Consider the following 12,680-nt stretch of genomic DNA (forward strand, 5'->3'; position numbering starts at 1 on the left):
GGCCGTCAATCACCTTCTCTCACCATAGGAACGCCCATTCCCCGGAATCTTCAATGTACAATAGCACAGTGAGTACGGGGATAAAAAATGTAAGACCGGCATACTGTAGCTCGCGCTACGATGCCGAATGTAATGCTAGAATAAAAAAAAAATTTTTTTTTTTTTTAATAGGGTGAACCCCCGCTTTAAGGGATTTTAATTTATATTTTTGTTTATCAATATTTTTACTATTTGGATGACCCTCCGATTCTTGGTCTCCTGTTTGGAATACTAGCTTTACTGTTTTTTGGCTCTGAGTGGTGTATTGGAGGCCTTTATTTTACACCCTTTTTCTTTGATATATATATATTAGGGCTGTGGAAATTAATTATTAATTCCTCGCTTAATCGTTCATTTTTTTGAACGATCAAAATTCTTTTGATCGGTACTCACCTCTCCGCCGGCTTCCGGGTCTTCAGGGAGTTCCGTCAGAGATCCAGTGATGTCACAGACACTGGCGGGGCTTGCCGTGTCCATCTGAAGGGCTCCTTTGCTGTGCCTTCATATCAGCATGCCGGCGGGACCTTACTATCTGCCACACGAAAGGGCTGTTACTCTTTCCTCTATCACTTCCCTCTATCAACCTGGGATTCTACAGCCATCCACTGGGAGTTGTGATAGTTCCTGTGATGGACACTCGCAGCTGCTTTGATTTTAGTCCTTTGTATCTCCATCTCAAGTTTAAGATGTACTTATAACTTTAAAACATTATCTGTTTCTTCATGTAAGGACAATAACAATATTGCAGTATATTTTCTTTTTTTATCTTAATTTTTCTTTATTATTTTCCAATATTCTGTGTTTTCATATTTACTCTCAAGCATACAAAAGATACATAATACATGTAGCAGAATAGACAACCGACAGCAATAATCATAGTGTACATACAATAAATTATCCTATCCCTTCCCTCCCTCCCCCCACTGCTACCTCCCCCTGCCCCTACCCTGTCTCTCTCCCCCCCCCCCGGTATGGCTCTTGTATCTTCGTGAAATTAAAGGAAAAGGAGGGGTCAACAGAGGAGGCAGAAGGGAGTAGCCTCTTCCACCCATCTAACACAGGATCACTTTTAGGGAGGGGTGGAAATTTGATCCGTCTTGTTTTTAGTGTCTAACCCGGTAAGGAATTTCTGTCTTCTATAGTTGGGGGAGATTACTGTTCGTATCGGTCTTCTACCTCTAAGGAGGGAATCCTGTGTCTCTCAACCAGGGTCAAAAAAAGAAGATTGTACTACACTAGGTAGTGACATGGCGGACTTTAAAGGGCAATCACAGGGACATTTTTAGTTATAAAAATAGAGTTTAATTACAAAATTATAAATATACAAATAAATTTCATTTCAATAAAATGTTGACAAAAAAGAACATAGATACATATTTGAGCAATAGAACGTCTCGCCGACGCGTTTCGCCTTACGGCTTCTTCTGGACGAGTTGTATGGTTTTATAACAGGGAGGTATTGCTACTTGCATGTGTCTGAAAAGAAATTATACACTTGTAACATACAGACAACATAGAAACATAATCCAATAAAATATTGAGGGCCAACATGCAACAGAAGACTCAATGAAATACCAATTGAATTGGTGGCCATCCGCATCCATCACAGATCATTGGAGTGGTACCAAAAGATAAGTTCATGAACTGTTGGAACAGAGAAAAATAAAGAAAAAAAAAAAAAGTTCTCTGTTCCAACAGTTCATGAACTTATCTTTTGGTACCACTCCAATGATCTGTGATGGATGCGGATGGCCACCAACTCAATTGGTATTTCATTGAGTCTTCTGTTGCATGTTGGCCCTCAATATTTTATTGGATTATGTTTCTATGTTGTCTGTATGTTACAAGTGTATAATTTCTTTTCAGACACATGCAAGTAGCAATACCTCCCTGTTATAAAACCATACAACTCGTCCAGAAGAAGCCGTAAGGCGAAACGCGTCGGCGAGACGTTCTATTGCTCAAATATGTATCTATGTTCTTTTTTGTCAACATTTTATTGAAATGAAATTTATTTGTATATTTATAATTTTGTAATTAAACTCTATTTTTATAACTAAAAATGTCCCTGTGATTGCCCTTTAAAGTCCGCCATGTCACTACCTAGTGTAGTACAATCTTCTTTTTTTGAATTACTATTTCGGATGTGGGCCAATGTGAGTGCTTAAATGTTATTCCCCTTTCCCATTTTTTTGATCTCAACCAGGGTCCCCACACTTTTTCAAACCTTTTATGGTTCCCTTGTTTAATAAAGGCCACTCTCTCGCTCTCAATCAGCGTGTTGATGGTTTCAATCCAGTTCCTGACAGGTGGGGAGCCATGCGCCTGCCAACGCTGTGCGATTAATTTGCGTGCCTGAAATAGGCCTCGCAATACGCCTTCCAGTGTTCCCCGTGTCTCCCAGGAGGCAGGTTCTAGCGTCCGGCTCTAGAGAGGTCTTAAAGATATTATTGAGTTTGTTGATGACTTCTGTCCAATACCTGAAGAGCTTGGGACATCTCCAGAACATATGGACAAGGTCACCTGTAGCATTGCATCTAGGGCATTCATCTCTCCGTTTCCAGCCTAGTTGAAACATTTTTTTTGGAGTGTATTAGACCCGGTGTATTAAAAATAGGTGAGACAGTCTCTGTGCTGGGGCAATAGATACTAGAACCCCTCTGTTTAGAATCCTACTCCACTGCTCTTGCGTTATGGACCCCAGGTCCCGTTCCCATCTTTCTCTACTCCTGAGCATACCCGATTCATTTATGGCCTGGCCCCCAGTTTATCGTATAGCTCTGAGATTAACCCTTTCGTTGTATTATTTTGGGCTATTTTATTGAGAATGGGGGTCTGAATCCTGTCTAACGAATGGGTCTTAAATGGCGTGCCTAATCTGGAGATATTTGAAGAAGGTTTTATTTGGAATATTGAATTCTTGTCTCAGGTCTGAGAATGACTTCATAATATCCCCCTCGTACAGATGGACTAGTCGCGTAATTCCCTGTCTCTCCCAAATATTACATTTTCCCACGCCCTCCACTTCTGGGAGATTTTTATTTTTCCAAAGGGGAGCAAACTCAGTTACTCCAAGGTATCCCAATAGAGCCTTTGTTGTCCTCCACACCTTGTTAAGTAAATTTATGGTCGGACACTTATGGGCAAATGAGTTTGCCTCCAGAACTTCTACCAGTGTTTTGTGCGGGGGCCCCTTCTAGCATTAGTTTAAAGCAGTCCTTTCTTGGGTCTGGGATTCCACACCCTGCAATGTGCTGTAGCTGAGACGCCAGGAAGTAAATTCTTGGATGTGGGACCGCCATCCCTCCCTCCCACGACTGGGAGCTGCATGGTCTGCAACCCGATTCTGGCCTGCCCTCCTTTCCACATTAATTCACGAAATAGCGTTTCCACTCTTTTAAACCATGTTTGGTTAACCCAAATCGGAGAATTGTGGAGGACGTATAATATCTGGGGAAGCCAGATCATTTTAATTAGGCTGCATCTCCCAGCTACAGAGAGAGGGAGGCGGCTCCAAATGTCTTTTTTTTGCTTCAACTTTGATATTAATGGGGCTATATTTGTATTAATATACTCGCTGACATCTCGGGTAATCCAAATCCCCAAGTATTTGAATGTAGTTAGGATTTTTAACTGAGGCATATCGGCTAGCGTCTGATCTCGTAGTGTGTCTATTGGAAGCAGAGCCGACTTATCCCAGTTAACGATCAGTCCTGAGAACCTACTGAACTCCCTAACCATTTGTACCACTGGGGCCAATGAGTTATTAACGTCGCCTATAAAGAAGAGGATATCGTCCGCAAACAGCGCTATCCTATCTTCCTCTAAGCCCCTTTTGAATCCCTGAATGTCTTTCTTGAGCCTGGTTTTGATAGCTAAGGGTTCCATGGCCAATGCAAATAGGAGTGGGGATAGGGGACACCCTTGTCTTGTTCCCCTCTCCAGTTCAAATAGGTCTGAAGCTTCGCCATTGATCTTGATTTTTGCATGTGGTTTATTGTATAGGAGCTTGACCCACCTGATAAAGGACGGGCCAACCCCAAAGCCTTCTAGTACCCTCCATAAGTAAGTCCACTCCAGGCTGTCGAATGCCTTTGCAGAATCCAAGGCCAGCAATGCCCTAGGGCCCTCATTGTCAGTAGGGACCTGTATGTTTAAGAAAACCCTTCTTATATTCAGGCTCTCGATACACCCTTTTAGGCGTGTTGCAAGAACTTTTGCAAGGATTTTTACGTCCGTGCAGAGCAGTGAAATTGGGCGATAGGAAGAGGGGTCTAATTGATCTTTTCCCTCTTTATGAATAACGATAATTGTTGCCTTCATCATGGAGGGAGGGAGATGCCCTTCAGAGAAGGCAAAATTCAGAGTATGTAGTAGCTCTGGTAACAATATATCCCCATATTGCTTGAAAATTTCTATTGGGAGCCCATCGGGACCTGGTGATCTATGGTTAGCCATCTCTGCCACAGCACATTGCAGTTCTTCCAAAGTGATCGGGGATTCCAGTTTTTTTTTTCACTATCTGGCAAATTTGGAAACGAGATTCCCTGGAAAAAAGCTTCCATGTATTCATTCTCGCCCCTAGATTTATATAGGGATTTGTAAAAATCGTGGAACATGTGTCTTATCTCCCTTCCTTCAGTTAAAATTTCGCCTATGGGACCCCTAATGGCCCCAATATTAGAAGAAGGGGTGTTGGTCCGTACCAGAAGCGACAGCACACGCCCCACCTTCTCCCGTTCACCAAATTGAGATTGTTTTTGAAAAATTTGGCGGTTCTCAGCCTTCCTCCTAGTTGCCATTTTGTAAACCTGTTGTTTTTCAAGCCATTCACCTTGTCTTATTAGGGAGGGTATATTTAGGGAGGGTATATTTTCACACATACATATGTATTATATCTTATATAGATCAAGCAATTAAAAGGAAATAAAAACAATATATAAGAATATAAAAAAAAAGGAAAACAACATTTCAGAGGTTCTAATAAAAGAATTAGCTTAACATAAAATAGCATAGAATATCACATTCCCTTCATGGGACATCTAAATGCCGACGCACTGATGTTAACCTCTCCTCATCTGTATTCAGCAGTGGTATCGTTGTACACATTTTTATACCAGTATCATACTTAGCTACATGTTTTTATGACTGCTTTTGCTACCGTTTGGTATTCACATGGAAAAATTTGAGTTGTCCAAAATGCTGAAATGAGACAGTCCCAATGGTTGTGTATTAGACAAATAAAAAAGTGAAATAAAATTGAGTCTATCGTTGGAACATGAAAACGTGCATCTGATGATGATTACTGACAGTCAATTATCATATTCCTTCAAGTGGATAGTGACATCCAGGGCTTTTTTTCAGGGGGAACTTGGGGGAACTCAGTTCCACCACCTCTGGCTCAGACCCTTTGGTGCCTGCTCACCACAATCACTTGTAAACACAGAAGTCTGGTTTCTGTGTTTACAAGTGACAGCTCTGCACTCTGTATGTAACCCCCTGAACTCTGCACTCTGTATGTAATGCAATCCTGGTATTTAATGCCCCTTTAAGACCCTTCTACTGTTTTTGAAATCTGAACAGGGTCGTGGTTGAGTTCCTGCACCTATTTTCTGAGAAAAAAAGCTCTGGTGACATCAATGCAAGAAGACCTCAGAATAGTGCACGCATAGGCGTGCGCACATAGGGTGTAAGGTGTGCCTGGGCACACCCTAATCACCCTGTACTATGCAGATTCCCCCTGCTGCCTGGCTGCAGAAAAAGGGACTGGGGAATCTCTGTCCTCAGTCCCTTTCTCTGTCTCAAAAGTTAGACATCAGGGGTCTGTTTAGACCACTGATATTTCACCAAAGCCCACAAACAGGGCTCCTAAAAAAAACTAATATTAAGAAAGAAATAATAAAAAAATAATAATAATACAAATAAAGATAAACTACTGACACCGATCTCTGCCCTGCTGACAAAGCCCTACTGACTTGCCCACTGCCATATATTGTATATTACACACGCATGTGTGTTTGAGCTTTGGTGTGCACACCCTAATGCAATAGGAGTGCACGGATAGATAAAACACCTCCACCTTTCAAACACACTGCCCCTTACTAGAGGAAAAGATCCCAACTAGAGATCTTCTGACGGCAGGTGGCTTACTCCCCAGCCAAGGGCTTGTGTGGCAGGATATCCAAGAGTCGAGATTTCTCCCTCAATGGACCGATGGTTAGTGTGGTTTAAAACCAATATGGAGAAAGAAAAGAGCTAACATAGTGTGAATCCATATAGCAGTTTATTATAAAAAAAAAAAAATCACACTTACAAGAAAGTAGATAAAATTTGCTAGTGAAAATTTAGCCGGCCGGCTAGCACAACCCGTTCACTCCGGGACACAGTATGCGGTTAAAGACGTCAGCACGCCACTACCCTACGCCGTTTCGTCTTAGAAGACTTCGTCCGTGCCCCTGGACGAAGTCTTCTAAGACAATTGCTGCCCTTCATTTATGGTACAAAAAAGGGATGTTCTCATTACTGTCCTCGGACCCCTCACCCCTCACGTCTTTGTTTGACAACCCCGCTCTACCTCAAGGCATGGGTTCCAATTCGGAGGGCCCCTACTACCGCCCCGCCTGGCCTGTGGCAGGCTCTTTTGTAGACCCCACTTCAGGGGCTCCTGTAGTGCCAATTTTCCAAGGTAATTGGCTGACAGCCCTCCGCATATCTTCCTTTTGTTCTGACCTTTTTTCATTTCCCCACACCTATAGTCCCCTGACGGTATACGAACAGCTGTGCTCTCTCTCGGAAATGCCCAGACATTCACTTATACACGCTACTACATACATTGATACATGCTCAACCCCCCCCCCCCTTACACGAGGAAGTGGTCCTCGGATCTGGGAAAGGAATTCCACTTGGTAGATTGGCAAAAGTCCTACTATTTTACACACAAATCCTCAATCTCCTGTTATTCCCAGGAGAAAAACTTTAAACTTATCTCCCGATGGTACAAAGACCCTCAATCGTTACATAAGATTTTTCCATCCGTGCCTGCCTCGTGTTGGAGATGTGGTGCGGCAGATGGTAGCTACCTCCACATATGGTGGGATTGTCAGTCCATTCAGCCCCTCTGGTCACAGGTTTTTGCCATATACAGCAGTTTATACGACCGGCCTTTGACACCATCCCCAGGGATAGCTCTATTGTCTATGTTTCCTGGCTCCATAGCCTCCCAGAAATGCACTCTGTTGTGTTTCTTCCTGTCGGCCGCTAGGCAGCTTATCCCTATGTTTTGGAAAACTACCACCACCCCCCCCCCCCCCTTGGCCTTGTGGGTCTCCACGGTCAATGATATTATGCGCATGGAAGAGATGCTGGCCCTTGACACTGACACCTTAGACAAATTCAAGACCCTCTGGCTAGTTTGGATTGACTACTCTGCCTCAGACTCTCTGAAAACTTTATTGGCACCTCTGAGTTAATCCAGCTCCTTATCCTGATCCCATCATGTAGGTTGGACATGCCGTGGTCTTCTCCATCCCTCCTCTCTACGTATTCTCTGCCTTCTTTTCTTTCTTCCGCTATCCTCTATTGCTCTTTTTTCCTTTTTTCCCCTTCTTTGCTTTTCTCTCTCTTTGATAACAATTTCAGGTAAATGAGTCAAGTGTCGTATTATGTATATTAGCTAAGCCCTCACTGTCCTTTGGATGGAATGGCACTGTCTGCCCCTCGTAGGCGGTGGAGCCTCTGAGTTTTTGTTGATACTGTTACAAGCTGAGGATAGATGATTTTCTTGTCTCCCGGACACTTGAACGCTGTTTGTACTATTGTTTTTCTTTGTCAAACAGAATAAAAACATATTTGACTCTAAAAGTAGTTGGATCTGTATGTGCGTTATAATTAATTGAAATTAGTCGATTAATAGAACACAAACATTTTAATTAGTAACAGCCCTAATATATATTTAAATATGTATATTGCATTTTTTTTTACTATTCTTGTCTCTGTTGGTGCTGCTTAGGGATCTGTGGGTTTGATTTGGCGCTGAGTATGTGTTCTGCAGGCCTTTATTTACACCCCTCTATACATATATTTAAATATATTCCTCAATAGCCACAGAGTATAAGTCAACTTTATGTGGACCAAACACTTTTGCAAACCCAGATATTGCCATATAAATGTATCAATGGCATTATCACTGTGCCTCACATAACAGAAAGCAGAGCTGTGGGAGTGACCCATTAGGTCCACATACTATTGGCTGCCTGCAGAAAATTACAGGAGGGGGCATAGACAAGACCAGTCGTCCTGCACAATGATAGAGAGCAACAGTGACTGGTCTTTATTAAAGGAAGCTCCAGCACAGAGGCAAAGTTTCACACTGGATTGCTGCACAGATCTGGAAGAAATATACAAAGCACACCTAGATTCAAGTAAGAATACATATGTCTCTTACAGTATATTTAGACAATAATTATTTTTCTCAGAGCTCAGCTTTAAAAAATAGACAGTTATCCACAACATATGTTTCTCTGCATGAGTTAAAAAAAATCATTTCTGCAGTAAAGTGGATCTAATAATATATTTCACACTTGAATTAGTAGGGCATGTTATCAATATCTAATCACAGTATTATAATTATAAAATTTAAAATAAGAGAAGATGCACAAACACAATGAAGCAGACCTGAACAAATACTGGTTTTGTTACCTCCTTGCACACAAAAAGGAAAAAAGTATACACAAGCAAGACTTTAAACACATTAAATAGATCTATAAGATGTTTTACACTAAGATGATCAAATTTTCATACATATCTATCAAATACTAAACACCTTTAGTTTCTGTTCAAGAAATATAATTTTTGTTTAGGTAATGAGCATGTAAAACTGTGGCACGTGTTGCCCAGATTTTAGTTATTCAGTACTGCTATTTAAGGTTTCAGGATTATTATGTCATTTTAGGTAACTGTTTAATTGGCAAGAACATGACTGTAAAAATTGGAGACCTAGGATTAGCAACAACTGTAGACCAGTGCGAAAAAGTTCCAGGGTAAGGATAGATTTGTTTTCAATTTTGTAGAAAAATGCATACAGAAAGTTACCGTTAACTAATGATTCTTCCTTTTCTTGACTAGAGTCATATGTGGAACCCCAAATTACTTATCTCCGGAAGTGCTTACTAAGGACGGACACTCCTTTAAATCAGACATCTGGGCCCTTGGATGTATAATGTAAGAACTGATCATTATGTATATATATTTAAGGCCCTTACAGTACAGGGATGAATGACAAAAAAATGTATGTACGTCATCAGATGTTGGTCTGAAATGTTTGAAAGGTTTTGAATATTTAGAAAAATGTGTATAAAAGGTTAAACGTTTAAAGGTTTTAGTAGGCATTTACAGCTCCATATGTTTTCACCAATGATCCAGGTATACACTCTTGACTGGATATTCCCCCTTCAGAGCTCATTCACAGAAAGAGATGCAGTACTTCATCAGAGAAGGCTTCTACCCTGTGCCTTCTTACATATCACTCAGTGGCAGAAGACTGATTATTTCTTTACTTGCGAACTGTCCCACCAACAGGCCTGGCATAGAGGACATACTTGCAAGTGACTTCATTACAAAGGTATAGTATGTTACCTACCCATTTGCAGTAAAAGCAAGCATATTGCTTTGGATGCCTTAATTAGTACAATAAGCTACTGTAATTTGACCTCAAGTTCTTTGAAAACTTCTGGAAGCGGTAGTGAGCATGAGTGGAAGGAGGAAAATTCTGGGAAATCCCGTCTACAACCAGAATTCTGTTCACAGAAGAGGGCGGAATACAATTTAGATTTTTTTTTTAAATGCACGAAAAGCTGTTTTATATAAAAAGTACTGTGAAAAGGTTTTAGGCAGCTGTGAAGAAATGCTTTCAAAAACATATATTTTAAGGCCGGATTCTTAAAGCACTTACGCCGACGTATCTTTATATACGCCGCGTTAGTGCACTGATGCGCCGTCGTATCTATGCGCCTGATTCCTAAAGCTAGATACGCCTGAATTGTGGCTTCATCCGACCGACGTAAGTTTCGTACGCCGTCGGAGCCTGGGCGCATATTTACGCTGGCCGCAAGGGGCGCTTCCATTGATTTACGCATCGAATATGCAAATGACCAAGATACGCCAATTCACGAACGTACTTGCGCCCGTCGCTGTAATCTACGCCGTTTTTGTAAGGCGTACGTCCGGCGTAAAGTTATTCCATTTGTACCATTTACACTTTACTTTCGACCGTGGGGACCAGCATCAACACCCTATCACCAGGTGCAAAGGTACGGACCTGGGCCCCACGATTGTAAATCCTTTGTTGAGCCAATTGGGCTTGGTCTAAATGTTCCTTCACAATCGGCATCACTTGGGCAATTCTGTCTTGCATTTGGGCCACATGTTCAATCACACTTCGATGAGGGGAACTCTCACTCTCCCATGTTTCCCTGGCAATGTCCAGTAGGCCCCGAGGGTGCCTCCCATACAGTGGCTCAAACGGAGAGAACCCTGTGGACGATTGGGGAACCTCTCTTATTGCAAACATCAGATAAGGGAGCAGATAATCCCAATTCTTTCCGTCTTTATCCACCACCTTCTTCAACATTTGTTTTAAGGTTTTATTAAACCTTTCCACTAACCCGTCTGTCTGAGGGTGATATACTGATGTACGTAATTGGGTCACTTTCAGGAGTTTACAAAGTTCTTTGGTCACCCTAGACATAAACGGGGTGCCCTGGTCGGTTAGGACTTCCTTAGGAAGACCCACACGGCTGAAAACCACTCTTTGGCAATGGTTTTAGCAGAGGTGTTTCAGAGAGGAATCGCTTCTGGGTACCGGGTGGCATAGTCCATTATTACCAAGATGTGCTGGTGCCCTCTAGTGGACTTCAGTAAGGGGCCAATAAGTCCATGGCGATCCTCTCAAAAGGGACCTCGATAATGGGCAGGGGTACCAACGAACTGAGGAAATGTGGCATGGGTGCAGTAATCTGACACACTGGACAGGAAGAGCAGTACAATTCCACTTCTTTAGTGATCCCAGGCCAATAAAACCTCTGGGTGATCCTCTCCCGGGTTTTTTCCGCTCCCAAATGTCCCCCAAGAATGTGCCCATGGGCCAATTCTAAAACCATCTTGCGGTACGGTTTAGGCACTACCAGTTGCTCAATGGTGTCCTCTATCCTCTGTGACACTCAATATAACAGGTCCCTTTTAATAATGAAGTAAGGGAGGGCAACCCTCTCGTCAGGGTTAACTAACTCCCCATCTATCTTCACTACATTCTCCCAGACTCTTAGCAATGTGGGGTCCCTCAATTGCTCAGTGACAAAATTTTCTCTGTGCACCTCAAGGTCATCAAACCCTATCGGCCGCTGTTCCTCTTCTGAGGTAGCAGGCTCCTCCCTAGGGACTGGTGTTTCCCCTGCTAATACTGAGAATGGAAACTCAGGAGAATCCTCACAGTTATAGGTTTCTGGAGTAGATGGTTCAGACTCAGAAGAACCACCTACTGGGGAATCTGGGCAGTCCCAGAGTTCCCAGAATTTTGGGAAATCCCTTCCCACAATGGCGTCATGTGGCAGTTTGGGAACTAAAGCCACCTGGTGACACAAGTTACCGAGGGAGGATTCAAAGGAAACCGTAGTCACAGGATATTCTCGAGTGTCCCCATGTACACAAACTACAGCCATTTTCCTCGGATGTAAGGTTTTTCCCACCACTAGGTCACTTTTCACTAAGGTGACCAGGCTACCTGAATCCAACAATACCAGAACATTTTTACCATCTAAGCACATTCTATATAAAGGTTTCTCATTTCCCTTTTCTGCAGTGCATGTGGTTGCAAAAAGGGACTGTCGTCTCTCTGTCAGAAAGTCACACTGCATGGGTCCATCACCTGCTGGGCAAACCGCTGCTACATGTCCCTCTTGCCGGCAACGGTAACAAATCAACCTTCTGGTCCTCTCCTGTGGGATGGGTCTTCCAGGTCGCTCTCGCCAAATATTAGCAGTAGACCCGATAATTCCTCTAGTTGCTCCTTGGTACTCTCCACCCCCATCCCTTGATGCAGTCTTACCTATAGGTGGGGAGGGTCTGGTCTTGGGGTGAAAAGTCTGTGCGTCTCTGGTGGAAAAGGACAAATTCTCTGTTGTTAGGTACCTTTAGACCAGGTCTACAAGTTTATCTGCGGTTTCCGGACCACCATGGTTCACCCATTTCTACAGGGTGTTAGGACCTAAGAAATTTGTCCATGACTACTCGCTCCAAAATTTTTGGTCCGGACAGAGTTTCTGGCTGCAGCCATTTCCTAGACAAATAGATGAGGTCGTACATCTGCGACCGCGGTGGCTTCCTCTGCTGATAACTCCAATTGTGGACCCGCTGGGCACGGACATCCAGGGTTACACCGAAACGTGCCAATATTTCCTCTTTTAATCGATCATAGTTTTTTGCGTCTGCAAGCTCCAAATCAAAATATGCCTTTTGGGCTTCTCCAGATAATAGGGGGGCCACTAGTCCAGCCCACTGGTCTTTAGGCCAACTCTCTCTTTCCGCTGCTCTCTCAAACGTGGTCAGAAACATCTCAGGGTCCTCATCTTTAGTCATCTTTGGCAATA

The 12,680-nt window shown here is 42.8% G+C and overlaps 1 protein-coding gene across 1 annotated transcript in view; it reads left to right on the top strand.

Annotated features, from left to right (window-relative positions):
* Positions 1–12,680, top strand: part of LOC120912784 (serine/threonine-protein kinase PLK2-like) — a 91,103-nt gene that overhangs the window by 41,996 nt on the left and 36,427 nt on the right. Inside the window, exons 5-7 of the mRNA XM_040322638.1 lie at positions 8,990–9,077; positions 9,163–9,258; positions 9,460–9,658. Of these exons, the coding sequence (XP_040178572.1) occupies positions 8,990–9,077; positions 9,163–9,258; positions 9,460–9,658 (383 nt within the window). The remainder of the gene's footprint in view (positions 1–8,989; positions 9,078–9,162; positions 9,259–9,459; positions 9,659–12,680) is intronic.

This window comes from Rana temporaria, chromosome 1 (genome assembly GCF_905171775.1).
Source record: "Rana temporaria chromosome 1, aRanTem1.1, whole genome shotgun sequence".
NCBI classification, from domain to species: Eukaryota; Metazoa; Chordata; class Amphibia; order Anura; family Ranidae; genus Rana; species Rana temporaria.